Here is a 24,674-nt window from a genome sequence, read left to right on the forward strand (position 1 = left end):
TAGATTTGTACATGTAGCATATTTATTGGTTAGATGCAATGACACAATCTCATTATTTTAGAACTTACTAGAACACACCCGCGAAATCGCGGCCATTCAGAGCGTAGTTTAAAGTATGTAAATTGTTGTTGGAAGAATTTTGTAAAATACAGAATGACTGGAGAATTTCAGCAAAAGTATCATAAGTCATAGGTTATTGGGGACTGGAAAATGTTTTTTTACTCTCCACCTTTATTTCCAAAGTTCCCAATTTTTGGTTTTCTATCAATTTCAATATGAACATACATTTAGTATGACTTGTTATGAACATTTATTTAAGTAAGGATCCTGTAATTCAGTGGTTGTCGTTTGTTTATGTGTTACATATTTGTTTTTCGTTCATTTATTTTACATAAATAAGGCCGCTAGTTTTCTCGTTTGCATTGTTTTACATTGTCATTTCGGGCCTTTTGAAGCTGAGTATGCGGTAGGGCTTTGCTCTTTGTTGAAGGCCGTACGGTGAACTATAGTTGTTAATATCTGTGCCATTTTGGTCTCTTTTGGAGAGTTGTCTTAACATGGCAATCATACCACATCTTCTTTTTTTTTATGCAATTAATGAATTTTGTAAAAGATTTAATGACTGGAAAATTTTAGAAAAAGTATCAAAAGTTCACATGAATAATTTTAGAGCTTATCTGTATATTATGAACATTCATTACTATATAAATAAAGCGTATTTACTTTCAATTCTAAGTTTACTAATCGATCCATGGTGATCATTGATATAGTATACAGACCCTCTCTATTTAATAAACTCTGTGACTGCCGTGGATAGTAAACTTGAAAATGATAGCAGATAAAATTCTGAAAATACACTTTATTCGTAGTATTTGTATGTTCAAAATATACTGAAAAACGCAAACCGGAAGTCTAATCTGACTTAAAATTTCGTACAATGACTGGACAATATCCGGATGCCTTTTATCTCGTTTTTCTCCTAAAATAACTCAATCTGAATAATCATATGAATGGATGGATGACAAATGCGACTATGCACCTATAGGACACAAAGGCGTGTTGATTAATTTATTCTGGAAAGAAGAGAAGCGACACCAAAAATGAGGTCTTCTCGTTTAATAGTATAGATAAGAATAGAAGCAAATATTTAACCCAGCTTTTTTAGCACAAAAAAATAAAAATAAAAGAAGACATTCCAATTTTTAAATAAAATTTCTTGTTTTATAAATCGCTTTAGTTTTATTTTGTTTTACAAAGGCAAATAATCACAGTTAATTAGTTTTCGTCATTTTGCCTTCAAAAGCTTTTAGGTCTTAAGGTTTTAACAAATAAGAATTGTTCATACAACTATTCTAGCGGTCAGAATAACTAGCTAATTTTGTTTGAATTAGTTTGTCAATATTGACCTGCATCTCTAATGACGTTAATCGGAATTCATCTATAACAAAATTTGAACTGTGTTTCCAATGACATTAAAATCCGCTACCAAAAATTCCTACCGTATGTCCATTAGTGTGTAAAAAGTCCATATAACGTAGTTCAGAATATCGTTTGATAGTTTCCAAAAACGATGGATAAAATGGAAATTTCTCGTATCGATCTTCAAATCCTGGCATAATAAAACGAACATTCCGAACAGGGTTGGCTGGATTTGTTTTGCTGAGAATAAGTTCGATGCCAGCTTTTCCTTCGTTTATATTTATAACCATTCTACCTAAAAGTGAATAAAAGTTGAAATTATCTTATTTCTTGATCTCAAAATTAAATTTAGACTGACCCAAATGAATTCCTGTACTGCATTTATTTGTTTAGTCTTATTTTTGTGGGTCATGATTTAATAATACTATTAATTTTTCTATTGTTTGATAATATTCAGCCACTTGAGTATTGCAAAAAATATTCCGACTAACTGTTTTTCAATCACTGATACTTATAAAAAGATAATCCACAATCAATTGCAATGGATAGAATTCTAATTAAATGCAGGTGATTGTTACTTGTTTTGATCAAAATAAAAAAATAAAAATTCTGTATCCATTTTGATTGAAATCTTTTATTCAAAAAATCATTTTCTGTCATCGTAATTATTGCGTTTGACCAATCAGCCCTTTCATAACATGAATTTCCCATTTCATAATGTTTTAAGTCTTTTTCATTGTTCCAAAGTTAAATCATTTCAGCTGATTATGTTTTGCTGGGTCTTGGCATTTAAAAAAAAGTGGTGCGGATCCCTTAACGTCTAATATGAATATAAACAAGTGTATGATAAAACAAAACAAAAAGAACACTGAAAAATACTTAAAGGTAGATCATAAGATCATAAATATTTTTTGAGACAGAATTTTCTTATATTTAGCCAGAACGAAGATTTTAATATGCTCTTTTCAAAAATATAATAAAAAGTAGGGGTCACCGTGCTTTTTTTTCAATCTATGAGTCGTTGAAATATGCCTAAATTTGGTTAGATTGTTCATGGAAAAACACATTTGTGTGCATAAAAAAAATCTATGAGATAGAATTATGAAATAAATTGTGAAAAGATAGGTTTTGTAATATGCTTTAAGAAAATAAAAAGAAAAAATGGTGTCCCCGAACTCGTTTTCTTGCTACAAGTAAAAAGAAAAAAATCCCTATCTGTCCAGTATAAATACTTTACTAAAAGAGTTATCTTCCCTTAAATGGCTCGTTGAAAAAAATGATTCTAAAAGCTAGAAAAATGATATTGTTTAAATATTTTGGATTATACAATAAATTGCCAAGTTTTCCTTATTTTATTAAACAGTCTAACCATTAAATTGCAAATCTGTCTCCAAATTTGCAGATTTAGGCAAATAACTAGACCGATTTTTTACTGTGATTGTTCAATCCAAGATGGCGGTATACCATGAATCTACCTTAATCAGTTTTTATCTTTGAAGCCAAGCTAGAACGATTTATTATGTTACCATATCTGTTTATAAGTGTATATTAAAGAAAGGAGGTATGGAATGATTGCCAATGAGAAAACTATCCACCAAAGTCATATGAAGTGGATGAACGCAATTATTTTCGGCAATGAGAAAAATAAATACCATATAGTCAGCTATAAACGGTCCCAACATGAAAAAATATGAAACATTCAATTTAAAAAACTTAACGACTTAATTCATTGCCAAAAAAATTTCAAAATTAAATATGACAGACATGAAAAAAAACCCCAACAGAACTACAAGCTCCTGACTTTGGAAAGGCAAAAACGAATTATGGCCGGGTTCAACCCTCCATCTTTCATGAGACAATGGTGCATCAGCACAACACAAGAACAAACTATTAGACAATTTCTGTGAATATGGTACCTTTGCCATTATACATGATGTGTTCATGGGCAAATCTAAAAGATATTTCACCCTCTCCGTCGTACAGCAGAGTGTAATTCCCTTTTGGAGCATAGAGGCCAATGGTACTTCTTAACATCAGTTTCCCTAACCTCATATTATCTGAAATTAATAAATATTTGAGTGATTATAAACGGAAGAATACTGTTTATTGAAATATATAATGTATAGAAAGGGACGGCGATCAGGGGGATTGTGATAATTGCAAAAATACAGGAATATAAACAACTTCCGAGTTTATGGTTCTAAAAGCTAATCGGATATCTTTAAAACAATGTTGGAAGTACACTGTTGCTTTCTATAAAGTAATGTTTTTAAATACGAAAATGTTTTAGTTGACTTTAAGTTATGACGGCTTTGATAAATGCTACATGTATTATATATTCCTAGTAATTACCCTTTCCTTTCTTTAATCTTATTGTTGATACATCCTTAGTCGGTTTTACATTAAGGTCCTTTGGTAAAAAAAATTAAATCATTTTTCAAAACAGCTATTGCTTTTTCTATTTCAAATGCAGGGCACCGATAAATATTTTGATTTTGAGTATTGGTCATTTGTAAACCCTCAACCGCGAAAAACTATGATAAGCGTGACATATGAGGAAGGAAATCTTCCGGTATGGGAGAAAAATGTCGCAACTTATGAAAAACCTTTATATATTCGTTCCTTTGGTTGAAAGATTTCGACATTTTTGTAATAATTAATGGAAAACAAATGAAAGAAAAAATACCTGGTAAAGAAGAAGGATATCCGTCATTTCTCCAATTCACCAAATTTTGTTCGTTCGTATCCCATTTATTTGCGTTGGGTCCACTGGTTCTCTGTGTAATCCAGGATTGTGAAAGTTTACCAATATCAACAAATTTCAGTTCAGATGAATAGTAAGAGAGACCACCAATATTCATACCCACAGACACATCCTTATTTGCCATGCTATATGAAAAATCAACTATTTTCACAAAACTGTCATAGAAATCAAAATCATATTTAAAAGAAAGAAAATGACAAACTAAAACGGGAAATATATTATTATTTGTTTTACTTTTCAGCGAGTAATAAGAGTATTCCAATTGCTTTGATTTTTAGTTTTGGTTTATTCTATTCACATCATGCATGGTAATTTACAGTTACATTGACTGGTCATTCATGGTTTAGGGACGAATGTTACTTCCATCTCTTGATTTGACTGTTTGTCTTTCTATAATCCATCTCAATATTTATCAAGTTTTTGTTTTGGATAGTGCTCAGTCTTCAGTTTTTTGGTAAAGTATTTGAAGATTGTTGTTTGTTTTTTCGTTGTTATTCGGGTTATTGTTTCTCTATGGTTTTATTTGAGACTTCAATTTGTGCATAAATAAACTATATTTATGAGCGTCACTGATGAGTCGTATGTAGACGAAACGCGCGTCTGGCGTACTAAATAATAATCCTGGTACCTTTGATGTTAATATCTTCAGTTCCTTTTTATTTCTTCTATATATGCATTTAATTATTTACATATTGCTTTAGTAGTATATACTCGATAAGAGCAGATGACACAAAAATAATTATCATACTTTTGAATGACATTTGATTGTTTCCGAATTTTAAAATAAAAAATATAAAAAACTTAATAATTATTGATGCGTCCGAAGTTAAGCGAATCAATTCTATTTCATGCTCTGATAATTATTACATCATAACATTCAAGTTCTTGAATGAGTTTATTGCATTTTTATGCATTAATCCGGCAATACTGGACGATCAAGAAACGTCCTTCAGAAAGAATAGAACGTAGCGTTTTAAAGGCAAAGTTCCGACACAGGATCAGAATTTCATTCAGATTGGAGGCAACAGTTGTTGAATTTAAGTCAAAGGGAAGTAGAACTTTTGTTTCTTGATTCCTGAATTTATCAACTAAAAATAAGATAAAGGTATGATATAAATCATAAAAGTGACAAAGTATGCACATAATACTTAGCTGATGGTATGCCTCGGGGACCAGACACAAGTTGGTTCCTTTTTCCTTTTTCCTTTTTCGATATTCAAATTTTGAAAATATTACAAGTCCAAACTGAATTTTTTTTTTCCTTCAAAATTTTTTTTCCTCAAAATTTTTTTTTCCCCAAAATTTTTTTTCCTCAAATTTTTTTTTCCTCAAAATTTTTTTTTCCTCAAAATTTTTTTCCTCAATTTTTTTTTTCCTCAATTTTTATTTCCTCAAAATTTTTTTTCCTCAAATTTTTTTTTCTTCCTCAAAATATTTTTCCTCAAAAAGTTTTTCTTCAAATTTTTTTGTCATTTCCTTATTCGTTTTCTTTTTCCTTTTTCGATTATCATCCTTATTTGATTTCCATTTCCTTATTCGATTTTCATTTCCTTATTCGATTTTCTTTTCCTTATTCGGTTTCTTCTTCCTTTTTCAATATTCATTTCCTTTTTCGGTTCCTATTTCCTTATTCGGTTTCTATTTCCTTATTGGATTTTAATTTCCTTATTCGATTTCCATTTCCATATTCAATTTTCATTTCCTTATTCGGTTTCTTTTTCCTTTTTCAATATTCATTTCCTTATTCGGTTTCTATTTCCTTATTCAGTTTCTATTTCCTTATTGGATTTTCATTTCCTTATTCGATTTCCATTTCCTTATTCGATTTTCATTTCCTTATTCGGTTTCTTTTTCCTTTTTCAATATTCATTTCCTTTTTCCGTTTCTATTTCCTTATTCGGGTTCTATTTCCTAATTGGATTTTCGTTTCCTTATTCGATTTCCATTTCCTTATTCGATTTTCATTTCCTAATTCGGTTTCTTTTTCCTTTTTCAATATTCATTTCCTTTTTCGGTTTCTAGTTCCTTATTTGGTTTCTATTTCCTTATTGGATTTTCATTTCCTTATTCAATTTCCATTTCCTTATTCGGTTTCTTTTTCCTTATTCTGTTTCTTTTTCCTTATTCGGTTTCTTTTTCTTTTTTCAATTTTCATTTCCTTTTTCGGTTTCTATTTCATTATTCGGTTTATATAACCTTTTTCGATTTTCATTTCCTTATTCGGTTTCCATTTCCTTTTTCGATATTCAAATTTTGAAAAATATTACAAGTCCAAACTGAATTTTTTTTTCCTTCAAATTTTTTTTCCTCAAAATTTTTTTTTCCTCAAAATTTTTTTTTACCTCAAATTTTTTTTTTTCCTCAAAATTTTTTTTTCCTCAAAATTTTTTTGGCTCAAAATTTTTTTGCCTCATTTTTTTTTCCTCAAAATTTTTTTTCCTCAAATATTTTTTTTCCTCAAAATATTTTTCCTCAAAAAGTTTTTCTTCTAATTTTTTTTCATTTCCTTATTCGTTTTCTTTTTCCTTTTTCGATTATCATCCTTATTCGATTTCCATTTCCTTAGTCTATTTTCACTTCCTTATTCAATTTTCATTTCCTTATTCGGTTTCTTTTTCCTTTTTCAATATTCATTTCCTTATTCGGTTTCTATTTCCTTATTCAGTTTCTATTTCCTTATTGGATTTTCATTTCCTTATTCGATTTCCATTTCCTTATTCAATTTTCATTTCCTTATTCAGTTTATTTTTCCTTTTTCAATATTCATTTCCTTTTTCGGTTTCTATTTCCTTATTCGGTTTCTATTTCCTAATTGGATTTTCGTTTCCTTATTTGATTTCCATTTCCTTATTCGGTTTCTTTTTCCTTATTCGGTTTCTTTTTCCTTATTCGGTTTCTTTTTCCTTATGCGGTTTCTTTTTCCTTTTTCAATATTCATTTCCTTTTTCGGTTTCTAGTTCCTTATTCAGTTTCTATTTCCTTATTGGATTTTCATTTTCTTATTCAATTTCAATTTCCTTATTCGGTTTCTTTTTCCTTATTCGGTTTCTTTTTCCTTATTCGGTTTCTTTTTCTTAATGCGGTGTCTTTTTCCTTTTTCAATATTCATTTCCTTTTTCGGTTTCTAGTTCCTTATTCAGTTTCTATTTCCTTATTGGATTTTCATTTTCTTATTCAATTTCAATTTCCTTATTCGGTTTCTTTTTCCTTATTCGGTTTCTTTTTCCTTTTTCAATATTCATTTCCTTTTTCGGTTTCTGTTTCCTTATTCGGTTTCTATTTCCTTATTCGGTTTCTATTTCCTTATTTGGTTTCTATTTCATTATTGGATTTTCGTTTCCTTATTTGATTTCCATTTCCTTATTTGCTTTTCATTTCCTTATTCGGTTTCTTTTTCCTTTTTCAATATTCATTTCCTTTTTCGGTTTCTAGTTCCTTATTCAGTTTCTATTTCCTTATTGGATTTTCATTTCCTTATTCAATTTCAATTTCCTTATTCGGTTTCTTTTTCCTTATTCGGTTTCTTTTTCCTTTTTCAATATTCATTTCCTTTTTCGGTTTCGGTTTCCTTATTCGGTTTCTATTTCCTTATTCGGTTTCTATTTCCTTATTTGATTTCTATTTCATTATTGGATTTTCGTTTCCTTATTTGATTTCCATTTCCTTATTCGCTTTTCATTTCCTTATTCGGTTTCTTTTTCCTTTTTCAATATTCATTTCCTTTTTCGGTTTCTAGTTCCTTATTCACTTTCTATTTCCTTATTGGATTTTCATTTCCTTATTCAATTTCAATTTCCTTATTCGGTGTCTTTTTCCTTATTCGGTTCCTTTTTCCTTTTTCAATATTCATTTCCTTTTTCGGTTTCTGTTTCCTTATTCGGTTTCTATTTCCTTATTTGGTTTCTATTTCCTTATTTGGTTTCTATTTCATTATTGGATTTTCGTTTCCTTATTCGATTTTCATTTCCTTATACGATTTTCATTTCCTTATTCGGTTTCTTTTTCCTTTTCCAATATTCATTTCCTTTTTTCGGTTTCTATTTCCTTTTTCGATTTTCATTTCCTTATTCAGTTTCCATTTCCTTTTTCGATATTCAAATTTTGAAAAATTTTACAAGTCCAAACTGATTTTTTTTTCTCCTTCAAAATTTTTTTTCCTCAAAATTTTTTTTCCTCAAATTTTTTTTTCCTCAAAATTTTTTTTCCTCAATTTTTTTTTCCTCAAATTTTTTTTTCCTCAAAATATTTTTTTCCTCAAAATGTTTTTCCTCAAAAAGTTTTTTCCGTTTTCTTTTTCCTTTTTCGATTATTTATAGTATAACTAATCGCCGTATTTATATCAAAAATAAGACAACGCGTGACCGAACGACGCATGGATTAAACGAGCTGATATTGATGTCTCGGGATGATACGAAATATGATACAGATTTTGCCATGTATTATACGCTTTATCATATGTTTCAACAGAAGAGTATTATATGAACTGTTTTCTGTTCCATAGCACTGGGTTACCTTCAGTTCTACTTCTGTCTTGTTTCAAAGGCCTTAAAAGAACTGCTCAATTGCTAATCCGAAGCACCTTGGTTACCTTACAATTTGCGTGCTGTTGTTTTAAAAATACTTCGTTTATTTTTGTATTTTTTATAGTTGCATTTAGTGTGCCAAAAATATGAAAACTTGACGTTCGTGACGTCACATACAATATGAAAACGACGTTCGTGACGTCACATACCAAACAATGACGTCATTAAACAAAATTTTGAGGAAAATTTTTCATAAGCAAAAAAAAAATCCAAAACTGACTGTAAAAAAAAAAAAAAAAAAAAGTAGGGGTGTGATAAAGGGTAAGGGTTTGATAAAGGGTATGCGATAAAGGGTGCGCACCAAAGTTGCGCGATACGGATTAAACAACAGGCTATTTATCAAACATGCAAAACTACTGTATTTACTACTAAACATATGATTAAAGGATATATTGACCTGAAAGAAGTATATTGACTGAGAACGTAGTCAGAGGTCGATATACTTCTTTGGGTCGATATATCCTGTATTGACCTCATACAAAGGCTATATTTGTTATATTATTAATTTCCGACCATATTTGTATCAAAATCGTCATTTGATGTTGTTGGAATTTTATAGATATCATATTGTCTCCTTAACAATACAAAATATTAGTTGTTATTTCAATTGCTTTTTTTTTGTTTGTTTGTCATCTTAAGTATTTGAAGATTTTTTCCGTCAAATAATCGATCACAGATATCATCTGTTTCAAAACGTTAAGATCGTTTAACAATATCCTGAAATTCAATACATGACGTCACAAAGTTTATCGGTTTTTATATTTTCTAAAAATAACCGTGCAATATGCTTTTTGCCGTACAATATGCTTTTTGCTATCCGCCGTTTTCTCTCTACCTTCGAAAATATAGATTAACATGTGACTATCCCTAAACGAATCAAATTTGTTAAAATATACAAATTAATAATATTATTCCGTATCATGTCTTTGTGACGTCAAATACGTTGACCCGGCCTTATTAACTTTGACCCTGACATATCAGCGACGTCATAATGTTTGAACCGACGTTAATAACTTAGACCCGAACTTATCAAGTCATCTTTTGTGTGCTGGTGAAACAAAGAAAACACTTCCGAAACACGCAAATATATAGCCCGATAAATCGATTATCAGATTATCTGCATATTGATATTGTAAAATATCAGCTGCTTGACATTATATGAAGGCTAGTTGATCTCGTTCGCTACGCTCACTCGACAAAAAGCTTCATATTATGTCGCAGCTGATATTTTACGATATCAAAATGCAGATAACCTGATAATCGGTACTTATTGTATGACGTCAGAGAGTGAAATAAGGCCACGTTTATTTCACATGTGAAATTATCGGTTTTTATTTAACTGGGAAATCAATGTAATTCATTGCAACCAATGTAATAACATTCCTTATTCGGTTTCTTTTTCCTTATTCGATTTTCATTTCCTTATTCGGTAACTTTTTACTTATTCGGTTTCTATTTTCTTATTTGGTGTCTATTTCCTTATTCAATTTTCATTTCCTTATTCGGTTTCTATTTCCTAATTCAATTTTCATTTGCTTATTCGGTAACTTTTTCCTTATTCGATTTTCATTCCTTGTTCGGTTTCTATTTCCTTATTGGGTTTTTATTTCATTGTTATAATATTAGATTTCCATTTCCTTATTGGGTTTCTATTTCTTTATTCAGTTTCTATTTCCTTATTCAATTTTCATTTCCTTATTACTCTTTATCGTTAAAAAAGGGTTCACCAATTCAGACAAAAATGAGATCTTTCTAGTATACAATGAAAAACGAACTGGAAAGTCTATATGAGACATCAAAATGTTGTAACAGTGGCGGATCCAGAAGGGGGTTTCGGGGGCTGGAACCTCCCTTTTTCGGCCGATCAATGCATTTGAATAGGGACATATAGTTGGAACCCGCTCCCTTTTTAAAATGGCTGGATCTGCCCCTGTATAAGATGTGCATTTATAAGCTGTTTCGTAAGAACAAATGTCCCTACGTAACAATACATGATAGATTATGAAATGCCAGCGTATTCCCGATTTTGATATTACATGCCCCGTTTTTTACTCCTTTTACAGAAGCGACAAATGACAACCTCAGTAGCCAGGTCAATAATTTTCTATATATAGATCGGAATTCCTTCTAGTTATTTAAAAGACTCTGATTAATATCGGTTAGGGAAATTTTTTCCGGAACTTTATATAAATAAAAAAAGAATAGGATATAGATAGCAATTATCGTGACTAAGTGATGAAAACATCGGGTTATTCAATGAAATATGACTTATAGTGGAGGGGGCATTAAGTTTTTCCAGCTTTGTCTGTGTGTATGTCCGTACGTCAAGAAATTAGTTTTTGTTCTTTTATCTTGAGTTTGCCTCAACAAAATGTTAAGAAACTTATACACAATCCGTATTACAACAAAATACAGATCACATTTGAATTTTGGTGGCGTCATTTATACCATTCTAGGGTTATGCGCCTTAACAAATTAAAAAAAAAAATACTGATTTTTGTGTTTCCGTTTTCTTTCATAAGTTTGCCCGACATCAAAATCAAGACATATACACAATACATTTGCAGTAAAGAAACAGCGTCTTTATTGCTGTTCTCTTGACAAATACATTGAGATCTTTTACACAGAGAAATCATGCTCGTTTCAATGAAAGTTGAAAGACAGTCCCTAGCACCGGTTTGAGCAGAATTGTTTGCTAAAGTCAATATCGTCACAGTTGTATGTGGCATAGAAGACACACATATGCGAGGCAATATGAACAATTTAATATGAACAGCTGGCAAAGGCTACTTGGCAAAATCTGTCATGGATTGCCCGACTATTTCACTTATACATTAGTATAAAACGAGACACATTTAAAGTGAAATACAGGGTAAGTTACTAGAGGTTGTATGTATATATATAATCCCTCAAAAATGAAGTTTTAGGTGGTATGTACATATGATTAACTAAGAGTGTTCCGTCCTGCCTGTCGTTTTGTCCATAGATCTGGGAAGTACTAGAACACTACATTATGTAGGTGGTCTTTTTACCGGGCACAGAAAAAAATCCATCATACTTGTCATTTTTACCGCGCTGAAGTACGTCCATTATTCATTATTCATTATTCAAAATTCAATAATGAATAATGAACTAGTTCACTATTCACTATTCAATGTTAAGTAATGAATGATGAAATAGTTAAGGTTTCATTATTCAAGTTGGAGCGGTGAATAGTGAAATAAAAATAACTGACACTGTAGCTAAATTCCGTATTTTTAAATTCGTCATTTTAGTGTTATCAAACGATCATTCAAATTATTATAAAAAAACACTCTGTAAATCTTTAATTTCATTTATTTATTTAGTTTCGGAGGATATAAACTTATGGCTTTTTCTTAACTATTTTTAAAAGAAATTCCATGTATGAACAACCTGAATACCAAAACATATATATATATATATATATCAAAATTAAAATACTCTACGTTGTCTTTTTTTATTTTCTCTGGACCTTTGCTATTCTTCATCCTCTGATTAAAGATATAACAAGTTGATTATGCAGCAATGACCATTAGAGGGGTCACGGAGGACCTAAATGACAAAACACGCGTGAAAATTAAGGAATAGCCAATTTTGAATAATGAAATGGATATTTTGAATAATTGAATGGACTGCTGTTACCCTTCAGCCCCGAATAATAGATAAACCTTATAACTCATTCGTAAGCTTATTATGAGGAGCAAAAGGTATATAGTCAATATGTTCCGCAACGCATATAAGAGGAGTACCGACGGACTTAATATCGAAATACGCGTGAACATTGAGAAATAGCTTATTTTGTATAATGGAACGGACTGCTGCAACCCGTCAGCTCCTAATTACGATAAAAATTATACACCAATAAAAAGCTTATTGATAGAGAAATACACTGATAATAAACAATATGTGCGGCAATGACCATTAGAGGGGTTACGGAGGACCTAAATGCCAAAACACGCGTGAAAATTAGGAAATAGCCAATTTTGAATAATGAAATGGATATTTTGAATAATTGAATGGACTGCTGTGACACTTCAGCCCGTATTTACAGATAGACTTTATACCTCATTCGAAAGCGTATTAGAGGTTTCCAGTTTGATTCATTCTCTTATGTACCACTAAATAATTTCATAGGGAATATAAACAAAGTGTTCTAGAAATCGTTATCAAATAAAACGTGAAGCTAGTTTTTTTTGCTGATATGCATTTCAATTCTTTTGATGTTATCATGATGAATGAAATGACCTCATTCATTAAATGATTTCTCCAAAACAGCACCAACCGTTGAGTTACGTACCAACCGTACCAGATACGTAGCAAATCGGGAAACCTCTAGTAGAAGAGTACCGACGGACTTAAATATCAAAATACGCATGAACTTTGTGAAATGGCTTATTGTGAATAATTGAACGGACTGCCTTAACCCATCTGCTCATATTATACACCAAATTAAAGCCTATTAGCAGCCGATCAAAATAGCAGCCACTTCAGTTTTTCCAAATTTGATTATCGAAAAAAGAAATCGAAACCGAATAAGGAAATGAAAATCGAAAAAGGAAAATGAAAACGAATAAGGAAACGAAAAAAAGTCTTCTGAAAAAAATTTTGAGAAAAAAAAATTTTCAAAGAAAAAATATTCAGTTTGGAATTGTAATATTTTTTTAAAATTTGAATATCGAAAAAGGAAATGGAAACTGAATAAGGAAATAGAAACCGAATAAGGAAATGAAAATCGAATAAGGAAAAAGAAACCGAATAAGGAATGATAATCGAAAATGGAAAAAGAAAACGAATAAGGAAACGAAAAAAAATTTTGAAGAAAAACTTTTCGAGGAAACAAAAATTTGAGGAAAAAAAAATTGAGGAAAAAAAAATTTGAGGAAAAAAAAATTTGAGGAAAAAAAATTTTGAGGAAAAAAAATTTTGAGGAAAAAAATTTTTGAGGAAAAAAATATTTTGAGGAAAAAAAAATTTGAGGAAAAAAAATTTTGAAGGAAAAAAAAAATTCAGTTTGGACTTATATTTTATATACTATTATTACATTGGTTGCAATGATTTACATTGATTTCCCAGTTAGATAAAAACCGATAATTTCACATGTGAAATAAACGTGGTTATTTCACTCTCTGACGTCATACAACAATAGGCGTTGTCAAGACGTCGATAACGTCGGATCAAAACAAATTGTCAATGCGTAGGAAAAAGATATAGTTCCTTACATTTTCTACATTAATTTCATAAAAAAAAGCCATTTGCCAATGTAATAAAAAGAATAACTAATCGCCGTATTTGAATATCAAAAATAAGACAACTTGTGACCGAACGCCGCTATGGATTAAACTCGTGCTGCGCACTCGTTTAATCCATGCGTCGTTCGGTCACGCGTTGTCTTATTTTTGATATTCAAATACGGCGATTAGTTATACTATAAATATTTTTCAAATATCGAAAAAGGAAATGGAAACCGAATAAGGAAATGAAAATCGAAAAAGGAAATAGAAACCGAATAAGGAAATAGAAACCGAAAAAGGTAATGAATATTGAAAAAGGAAAAAGAAACCGAATAAGGAAAAAAATTTTGAGGAAAAAAAAATTTTGAGGAAAAAAAAAAATTTGAGGAAATAAAATTTTGAGGAAAAAAAAATTTTGAGGAAAAAAAAATTTGAAGCAAAAAAAAAATTCAGTTTGGACTGGTAATATTTTTCAAAATTTGAATATCGAAAAAGGAAATGGAAACCGAATAAGGAAATGAAAATCGAAAAAGGAAATAGAAACCGAATAAGAAAATAGAAACCGAATAAGGAACTAGAAACCGAAAAAGGAAATGAATATTGAAAAAGGAAAAAGAAACCGAATTAGGAAATGAAAATCGAACAAGGAAATGGAAATCGAATAAGGAAACGAAAATCCAATTAGGAAATAGAAACCAAATAAGGAAATAGAAACCGAATAAGGAAATAGAAACCGAATAAGGAAACAGAAACCGAAAAAGGAAATGAATATTGAAAAAGGAAAAAGAAACCGAATAAGGAAAAAGAAACCGAATAAGGAAATAGAAACCGAAAAAGGAAATGAATATTGAAAAAGGAATAAGAAACCAAATAAGGAAATGAAAATCGAATAAGGAAATGGAAATCGAATAAGGAAATGAAAATCCAATAAGGAAATAGAAACTGAATAAGGAAATAGAAACCGAATAAGGAAATGAATATTGGAAAAGGAAAAAGAAACCGAATAAGAAAATGAAAATCGAATAAGGAAATGGAAATCGAATAAGGATGATAATCGAAAAAGGAAAAAAAAAAGGAATAAGGAAACGAAAAAAAAATTTGAAGAAAACTTTTTGAGGAAAAACATTTTGAGGGAAAAAAAATTTGAGAAAAAAAAATTGAGGAAAAAAAATTTGAGGACAAGAAACCGAATAAGGAAATAGAAACCGAAAAAGGTAATGAATATTGAAAAAGGAAAAAGAAACCGAATAAGGAAAAAAATTTTGAGGAAAAAAAAATTTTGAGGAAAAAAAAAAATTTGAGGAAATAAAATTTTGAGGAAAAAAAAATTTTGAGGAAAAAAAAATTTGAAGCAAAAAAAAAATTCAGTTTGGACTGGTAATATTTTTCAAAATTTGAATATCGAAAAAGGAAATGGAAACCGAATAAGGAAATGAAAATCGAAAAAGGAAATAGAAACCGAATAAGAAAATAGAAACCGAATAAGGAACTAGAAACCGAAAAAGGAAATGAATATTGAAAAAGGAAAAAGAAACCGAATTAGGAAATGAAAATCGAACAAGGAAATGGAAATCGAATAAGGAAACGAAAATCCAATTAGGAAATAGAAACCAAATAAGGAAATAGAAACCGAATAAGGAAATAGAAACCGAATAAGGAAACAGAAACCGAAAAAGGAAATGAATATTGAAAAAGGAAAAAGAAACCGAATAAGGAAAAAGAAACCGAATAAGGAAATAGAAACCGAAAAAGGAAATGAATATTGAAAAAGGAATAAGAAACCAAATAAGGAAATGAAAATCGAATAAGGAAATGGAAATCGAATAAGGAAATGAAAATCCAATAAGGAAATAGAAACTGAATAAGGAAATAGAAACCGAATAAGGAAATGAATATTGGAAAAGGAAAAAGAAACCGAATAAGAAAATGAAAATCGAATAAGGAAATGGAAATCGAATAAGGATGATAATCGAAAAAGGAAAAAAAAAAGGAATAAGGAAACGAAAAAAAAATTTGAAGAAAACTTTTTGAGGAAAAACATTTTGAGGGAAAAAAAATTTGAGAAAAAAAAATTGAGGAAAAAAAATTTGAGGACAAAAATTTTTTTAGGAAACAAAATTTTGAGGAAAAAAAAAATTTTGAGGAAAAAAAAAATTTGAGGAAAAAAAATTTTGAGGGAAAAAAACATTTTTTAGGAAAAAAAATTTGAAGGAAAAAAAATTTTGAAGGAAAAAAAAATTCAGTTTGGACTTGTAATATTTTTCAAAATTTGAATATCGAAAAAGGAAAAAGGAAAAAGGAACCAACTTGTGTCTGGTGCCTCGGGGACATGTAGTAAAAAGTAAAATCACAAAAATACTGAACTCAATCGGATCAAAATCGGAAAGTCCCTAATCACATGGCAAAATCAAATAACAAAACATATCAAAAACGAATGGACAAGAACTATCATATTCCTGACTTGGTACAGGCATTTTCAAATGTAGAAAATGGTGGATTACACCTGGTTTTATAGCTATAAACCACAATTTTATTTCTACGGAAAAACAAGGTGTTTTGAAGAGCTTTATAAAAAAAAGAGTAACATACATGTTTGGGTTAAAATGAGAACAGTCATTTCCACTGTAGCCTTCAAAACATTCACACTGACCATTCCAGCATGTACCTTGATGACAGTTGGTAGAACAGCCACATATACCAGGACCTATGCACTGTATCCCTTTGAAGTGATGAAGGACATGTCATAGTTAATATTCAAGGATGTGATCACCGTTCAAACTAATAAGTATGGTATCATGTATATATACTAATAGTTTAAGAAAAATAATACTAGAATGTGTGCCTCGTCAATATTTTTAATACGCAAGCATATTAAAGAATTATGTTCATGGTTTGAAAATATCGGTAAACTGCTGTCGCCTTAGGGTACCTTCAAGCACAGTAGATAGTTTTATTGGAGTGTTTTTGTCTTTGTGTTTGATCAAAACTCAAAAGTCTATGGTCTTTCACACCCGAAATCGTGGTGGTATTTTTATGACACAAAGTATTTGGTAATAGAGACTTTTATGGGTATATAATTCGATGTATCTGACTTTCTGATTGAAATATTGGTCGATTCCTCAAACGTGTGATGTAGATAACAATCATTAACACACTATTGTGTTTAGTAATTTAAGCAACTGACCATTTGGACACTGACAATCCCAAATACATTTGTGCTGCGCTGCATACCATTTCCAACCATCTTGACAGAGGCAGGTGTTGTCTTAATGAAAAAAAAAGTACAATACTTAAGTAAATCCAACTTAAATAAATTGATGTTATTTATACTTTAAAAAATAGTGAACGCGAATGAATTCCTCTATAATACATTGTAAGTTATCTAAAAGAAATGTATGCATAAAGTAAAGTAAAAAAGAATCGCAAAATAATGGTTTTAACATGGCTTAAATGAATATGGCAGGTGTTATCAAATAGCTCGTTTTTCCATGAATGATGCCGTTTGTTTTTGTTACACTTCGGTGTTCTTGTTGTTTCTTAAAGTTTGTTTTTCTCTTATAGCTGATGTGTTTTTATAGGTTTTAGTTTGTAACCCGGATTTATTTTTTCTTAGTCGATTTATGATTTTTGAACACCGGTATACTACTGTTGGCTTTACGTATAGCTAGCTAAACCTCACACTTGTATTACAGTCCAATAAATTCCTTAATATTGAAGCAATGTTACTACGTTAATTAACTTATATTATATCACATGACAAATATAATCTAAAACGAACCAGATTTACATGTCCCGTGACCTGTACATCCACAATCAACAGCACAATCATTACCAACAAATCCCGCAAAACACTGGCATTTACCACTATTGGTATCACATTTCCCATTCCAATGACAGTCATTTGGGCAAGTGACGGAAACACTGACTCTGAGAATATTTTAATTCAATAAAACTATCATAATCACCGAGAAATAAGCCACAGTTTTGAAGAATATATTATCACATATACAATTTTTCTTATTATAAATTCAAAATATTTATCACCATGATGTTCATAACCTTTGAGATAGATGAATAAGTAATGCAGAGAATTAAGTCAGGATTTATTTCCGTTCCACTGTGTTCCTTTCTAATCACTTTACTATTAGTTTAATCTTTATACCTCTTACTGGTCGTACTAGAATATCATTTTCATTATCAAGTGTTCTCATTTGAAATACTTTGGTTCCAGTTTTAATTGTTTCAATATGTTGTGTCTTTTGGTTTAAAATTATTTCCTAGCAAATATGTCATTAACTAAACTGTCTATATTTTCTTAATTAAGAAACCATATGTCTATGCATATAATCCCTTTTATTATGATTTTCTTTGACTTTGTTATTTTAGCTTGGAAAAAATGTAATTTGGTACATTATACCAAGTGATTAAAAAATATATGTTGAATTGTTGAAGGCCGTGCGGTGGCTGTAGTTGTTGACATTATTGATCTTAGTTTTTCGGTGGAAAGTAGTCTTATTGGAAATCATATCGCATTCTCTTTTTCCTATATTTGGATGATGGCCAATAGTTCTCAGAGGTAAAGCTGACAACCGATCACTACAGTATTGTATTATCATATGTAAAACTCAATAATCTTACCTTAATTTGCAACATAGAACTACGAGGAACAGAACTGACCGCATTGTAAATTTAAATATACACATACGTCTTACAAATGTATGATAAGGCCGTATTTGATAATATGATACCAAATAAAGACCGGCATGTTCGCTCCCAAGATATAAGGTCATTGGGATTAAAGGAAAAAAATAATTTATATAATTTGTTTTCTCACTATTGCATGATAGGTATATTGTCAAGCTGTAGTAGCGTTTTGTCTGGTAATTTCATCAGGCGGGACAATAACACACTGGCGTATAAAATGTGTCAAAGGATTACAAAAATAACGAATTCAAACGAAAATTCAAACCGGAAAGTTCTTAATCAAATGCAAAAATTAAAAGAGCAACACATCAAACGATGGCATATTCCAAACTTGGTACAGGCATTTTGTTGGAAATGGTGGATTGAACCTGGTTTATAGCTAGATAAGCCTTTCAGATTTACAACTGTTGCAAATAATTTCATTATATTGACAATAAGATGTCAAAATGTCAAAAATTGGGGTACAACAGTCAACATTGTGTAATAATCAAAATCATTAAAAAAAACAAATAACTGTTTCAACAAAGACACTAACAAGTATAGAATCAGTTTAAAAAAGCTAAATTTAATTTCAATACCCAGATAATTTTTTTTGTAAATGGAACCCGGATGTTTTGAAAATTGTCCTCGTAAATATCTGGGCAATGTTAAATACTGAATTCTAAGTGAATCACAAGGAGTTGTTGCGTAATATTTCCGCTACGCAAATCCTTAAAATGGATATTCTAATAGTAACTTAAAACAAAAAAAAACAAAGGTTCTTATTTGATACAAATGATATACTAACAAAGGGAACGACCGATTTTTTTGAGCCGCAACTCATCTGAAATCATACAAAGTCGGAAATATTTGTAATATGACGTATAAATGTAGTGTTTGGTTCTTCCTAAAATTGTCTTTGAAACAATCTTTTTTCCACATATTTTTTGGGAGAAAATACCAAATTCGATCCGTGTCTTCGAACGTGTCTTATACGATTTCGCGCATGTAAAATTTAAAAACTCTTAATTGTTTTAACACTTGCCCAATTTTACCATGATTATCGGGCATCTCCTAGAAAATATATATATGTCTAAAGATTTGCACAACGGCACTAATACAAGATGGTAAAACAATATTTTGTACATGTAATAACATACGTATGAGATACTTTTGCAGTCGGAAACCCGGTTGAAATAGAATAAAAGAATCGAAGCTCTTTGTTAGAGAAGGCGATAAATGTATACTGTAATGTTTACTATAGTGACAAAAAATTTAAAAGTTAATAAAAACAAATAAAATGACAATTTTCTTCTAAATGACAAAGTGTTTTATTTTAAAAACACCATTTCCATAAGTTTTCAATTTATCTAGAACATAGTTAGCAGAACAATTAGATATCAAGTCGGCGACATGGGTATCTTTCAAGTTGGATGTAGAAAATGCATAACCTCCGATTTAAAAAAAAATTACCACGAACGGAAAAATATCAATCTATTAGTTCAGTAATTTTCGTGTCTGCCCTTCCATTATGTGACATAAGAAAAAATTCAAAAAAAAGGGTAACAATTGTATCGAAAAGAGACAATCGAGTACACCTTTTTATGTTAGGGCGTGTTTGAGATGAATATTTTGTCTTGATATCGTACAAAGCAAGAATATTTCATACATCGTCTCGCTTCAGATTCTATCATGTTTATATATCAAAGCTACAGGTTGACTTTATAACATAAAAACATCACAGTGCTAACAGATGAAATATATGGGTCAAGTGAAATACATATCTAATGAATCACAAAAACAGTATAGGTGTGTTCGAATAGCTATTTTTTTTTACTAAAAGTACTTGACGACAGTCTTTCAAGTTGGATGATGAAAATGCATATCTTCGAAAAATTATAATTTTTTGTGTGTGACTAGGGTTTATAGTCTTCAACCACTAAAAAAATCTAGTCTGCCCTTCCACGAAATATTTATTATAATTTTTTTAAATGTTTATGAATTTTCGAAAAATTCCACCTGACAACCGATCAGACAATAGTTTTCAGTTGAATCAATGCAGACAAGATCATTAACTGATTTGCTAGTTGATACATTTGTCTTTTAAATTACAACTGGTATATAAGGATCGTAATGGTGCAATGTGGATAAATTTATCGGTTTCCAAGAGCAAAATTGGCAGCGCGTCATCCCTACAATGGCTTCCATTTCTACGATTGTAAAAATGAACTGGCGTAATGGGGAGATAATTTTGACGAAGTAGAATCCTGACTGTACACGTTTAATTCAATTGCTGTTAAGGTCTGTTTGACTTTTCTCCTTCATGTCTGACGAGGAAATCCAAAGTTCTCCTGAACGTACATCTGCAAGAAGTCATCATAGGAGTGAAGATGACAATCCTACAAGCAATCCTACAGCTGATGCTTTCTCGTTGTTTTCCACAGGACATTGGTCGTCTTACTGTCCAGAAATAAGCGGTCTAACAACACCAGCAGTTCCAAATGAGGTTGTATCTTTGATTGGCTTGAATTTATGTTTAGACACATATGAGTATGAGAATGAGTTAGTACAAGTTTATAAAGTAAACGGTCGATTATATAATAGCCTACAATTTTGGAAAGAAAAACTTTTATTGGTCGAGTTGTGAAAAAAATAAAAAAAATAAAGTTTTACCTATACTTGAATCTGGCTTTTTTTTTTGAAAATTACCGATGCACCTAATTCTGTATTTTAGTATGTACGGGAGTCGCTAAGAAAGTTAGCACTCCCCCTTTTGTTGTTAATCCTTTATCAGTGTCGGTCAACTCGACTGGCAAGGAATCATGGTTGATTCTTGACCTCAGACACGTACATCAATACGAAATGTTATTTAAATTTTAATACGAGGTTGTAAAAAGGGCCAAAATGTATGCAGCATAATACAAATTTTGCATTTAAGTCTTATTCAAGACATCATCGGGGTACCTTCATATAGATATGCATGTTGAATCACAAAAGTTTCTTGGGTTTTCATAGAAAAGTGACACTAAAGTTAAATATAAAACTTCAGCTTTATCATTGTGCTGAGCTCAGCTTGTTACATTTTCACTAAAATGGTACGCCCTCTTGTAAAATTTTGGCATAGTAAAGGATTCAATATAATTGTATATCTAGATTATGGACTTGGATTTGAAGATACTGAAAAATTATGTTTAAAAGTGTCAAAAGTATTGTCTGAATTATTGTCAGCTGTGTTTTTGCCAAATTATGGAAAAAGTGTGTGGAAGCCATTCAAAAGTTTAGACTGGCTTGGTTCTGTATGGGATTTACATAGGGGTACTTTAAGTGTTCCTGAACAGAAATGTTTGAATATTTTGAATACTATTGCTTTAGCACTTATAAATCCTTGTAATACGACTGCAAGGAAAGTTGCAGCGGATATTGGTAAAATCATTGCATTATCACCCGTTAGGTAATATATGTAGAATTTTGACAAGACACTTACATCATTTAGTAAATGATCGATCCTCTTGGGACTCTAGGGTAAAGTTAGATCTTGTGTCTATTAAAAAGTAAGAATTTTTGCATACTTCACTAAAATCTCAAGGTCAACTTGGCGAGAATTAAAGGCAGTGATTTTGACTTGGAAAGCTTTCCGGATCATTTTAAAATAAAGGAGTAGGTCCGGTAAGGACCGATTTTGGCCTCAAATTTCAAGTTCATCTGACGAAAGATTTTGACCACTTTTTAAACACTTAAGGGTGTACTTAGGTAAGGTTTTGGAATTCATGTCAAATGTTCGGACTCCTTGTTGTTTTTCCATACAATACAATGTAACATATTTTGCCCCATAACACCCATTCATTTTTTCATATTAGACTTAATAGCTCATGAAAGGTCATTTAACAAAATTTTGGAAGATTCTTGATTTTTTTTCTTTTGTTTTGAGACCCAAATAATATCAAGGCAAATATAAGGTAAAAGTCCGAGTCAGCCTTTTCCCGCCAAATTTGAAATCTCAAATATCTCGAAAAGGAGGTCCATGACCTATCAATATTTTTAGTTCATTTTTATCCTAAACGAATACTCTACTAGCTTATAGTATCACTTTTAACTTTTTGATTTATTAATTTTCACCTAACCTCACCTAAGTACATCCTTAAGTGTCTATTTTATTTGAATTAATTAGTTTATGTGAAAGATTTTAACAGATTTAGACATTAAAAACGATCCGATTCAAGCTCAAATATGAAAAATCTACTTAATATGCCGAAAAATATCACTTTTCAGATGGTTTTTGGTAAAAATGAAACTGGCAGCATCCGTGTTCATCCTCAACCTTTATATATGTTATGTATTATCATAAAATACAACTTACATTTCAATATTAAGGATGAACACGAATGCGGCCACTTTCGTTTTACACGAAAACCGTCTAAAATTTAACTAAAATGCTAGAATTATGAAGATTTCAGTAATTTAGCATGACTTAATGGTGCTAGTACCGGATATATGTGCATTGTATTGTCAAAAACAGCCCATATTTATGTAGCAAAAGCATTCTACTGTCCAATAAATAACTAAAGGTTTACATTTTAACAATTTTGTAAAACTGCTATATTTTGGGGCCAAAAAGGGGTCTTACTGAACCTACTCCTTTGTAAAACTACTCACTGATTACAAAACGTAGCTAAAATATCTGAAGTTGGCAGTATGAAACAGGATTTGTCCAATCTAGCTATGGAGATTTTTTATTTTTGTATAGAAAATTCGGTGTGTTTGAAAATTGAGTGGATACCAAGAACTTTGAATACTACCGCGGATCAGTATAGGACAATATTTGATTTTTGACGTTTTGGTTGTTGTCGGACAGAATTTTCCATTATTTTGATAAAATATTGGGACCTTTTGGCTTAGATCGGTTTGCTAATAGTGACAATGCTTAACTCCCAAGGTATAATTCAAAGCTTTTTGATCCTTTAATAAAAGGTATATTTTTGTAATTGATGCATTCACGTTTTACTGGTCAAGCGATAATAAGTTTCTCTCATGTATCTTTAATAGCTTACACTGTAAAACATATTCAATTATGTAAAGCTATGTGTTGACAATTTATCCCTCACTTGGACACAAGTTTTTTTGTATATACCTTGGCCATTTTTTAATGGAGTAATTCTTTCATTCTGTTTTTAAGTTTATAACGAGGTACCTTTGTAAAGGTGTGTATTTTAAAACTCATAGTGTCAATACTTATCAATTAAAAAATAACTGTTTTAAAATCAAGAATAAACAAATAGACTTTGTTTAGATTAACTTTGATCTTGAATGTATATTTGCAAACTTTGTTATTCATGAAGCTACCTTATAGTTGCATAACTTAAGCCTAAATGTTCGTAAAATATTTAAATAATTACTTGAAATTCATAGAACCACTTAAATGTCCTTTTGAAATATACGTCTTCATCTGAATTTAATTCTTTTTCTTCAAGCTTGTGGATATGTAAATAAACCTCGTTGTCCATTCTTTAACCTTTCCTTTTCATGTCAAATGGCACGTCGTAAACACAGAATTATTACGTGAGTAAAATTAAGTTAGCGAACCTTTTCACATGTAAAACACTTTAAAATATCAAAACCTTTTTATAGTTGCTAGTTTTAAGTAAACAAAGTAATGATAGGGGTCTACGATGCTGCATCCAAATCTAGTTAAATAGTTTATGCGGTCAACATCAAATTATTCATAAAGGTCTAGATAAGTTAACGGGTGGTTGGGTAAGGGAGTCATGATATTTGTATCTAATCTTTAGTTTTAGTACCTTATCATTCTCATCTTATTCTTTATTTTTTTTGCACTTTTTGACCATTATTCCGCTCTTTTTTATAAGCCCCCTTCAGACTGTCATCCTTAAATGAAAATCGGAGAAATGTTTATTGCAGAAGGAACATTAATTAATAATTGTTTTGATTGCAAGTAATAAAAAAAAAAAAGAATGG

The 24,674-nt window shown here is 30.5% G+C and overlaps 1 protein-coding gene across 1 annotated transcript in view; it reads right to left on the minus strand.

Annotated features, from left to right (window-relative positions):
* Positions 1–18,827, minus strand: part of LOC139510121 (uncharacterized) — a 29,871-nt gene extending 11,044 nt beyond the window's left edge. Inside the window, exons 1-7 of the mRNA XM_071296426.1 lie at positions 18,657–18,827; positions 17,797–17,945; positions 17,203–17,283; positions 16,608–16,737; positions 4,106–4,308; positions 3,336–3,476; positions 1,500–1,714 (exon numbers count right to left, since the gene is read on the minus strand). Of these exons, the coding sequence (XP_071152527.1) occupies positions 1,500–1,714; positions 3,336–3,476; positions 4,106–4,308; positions 16,608–16,737; positions 17,203–17,283; positions 17,797–17,945; positions 18,657–18,808 (1,071 nt within the window). The 5' untranslated portion in view covers positions 18,809–18,827. The remainder of the gene's footprint in view (positions 1–1,499; positions 1,715–3,335; positions 3,477–4,105; positions 4,309–16,607; positions 16,738–17,202; positions 17,284–17,796; positions 17,946–18,656) is intronic.
* Positions 18,828–24,674: the final 5,847 nt, after the last annotated feature.

Source organism: Mytilus edulis, chromosome 2 (assembly GCF_963676685.1).
Source record: "Mytilus edulis chromosome 2, xbMytEdul2.2, whole genome shotgun sequence".
Lineage (NCBI taxonomy): Eukaryota > Metazoa > Mollusca > Bivalvia > Mytilida > Mytilidae > Mytilus > Mytilus edulis.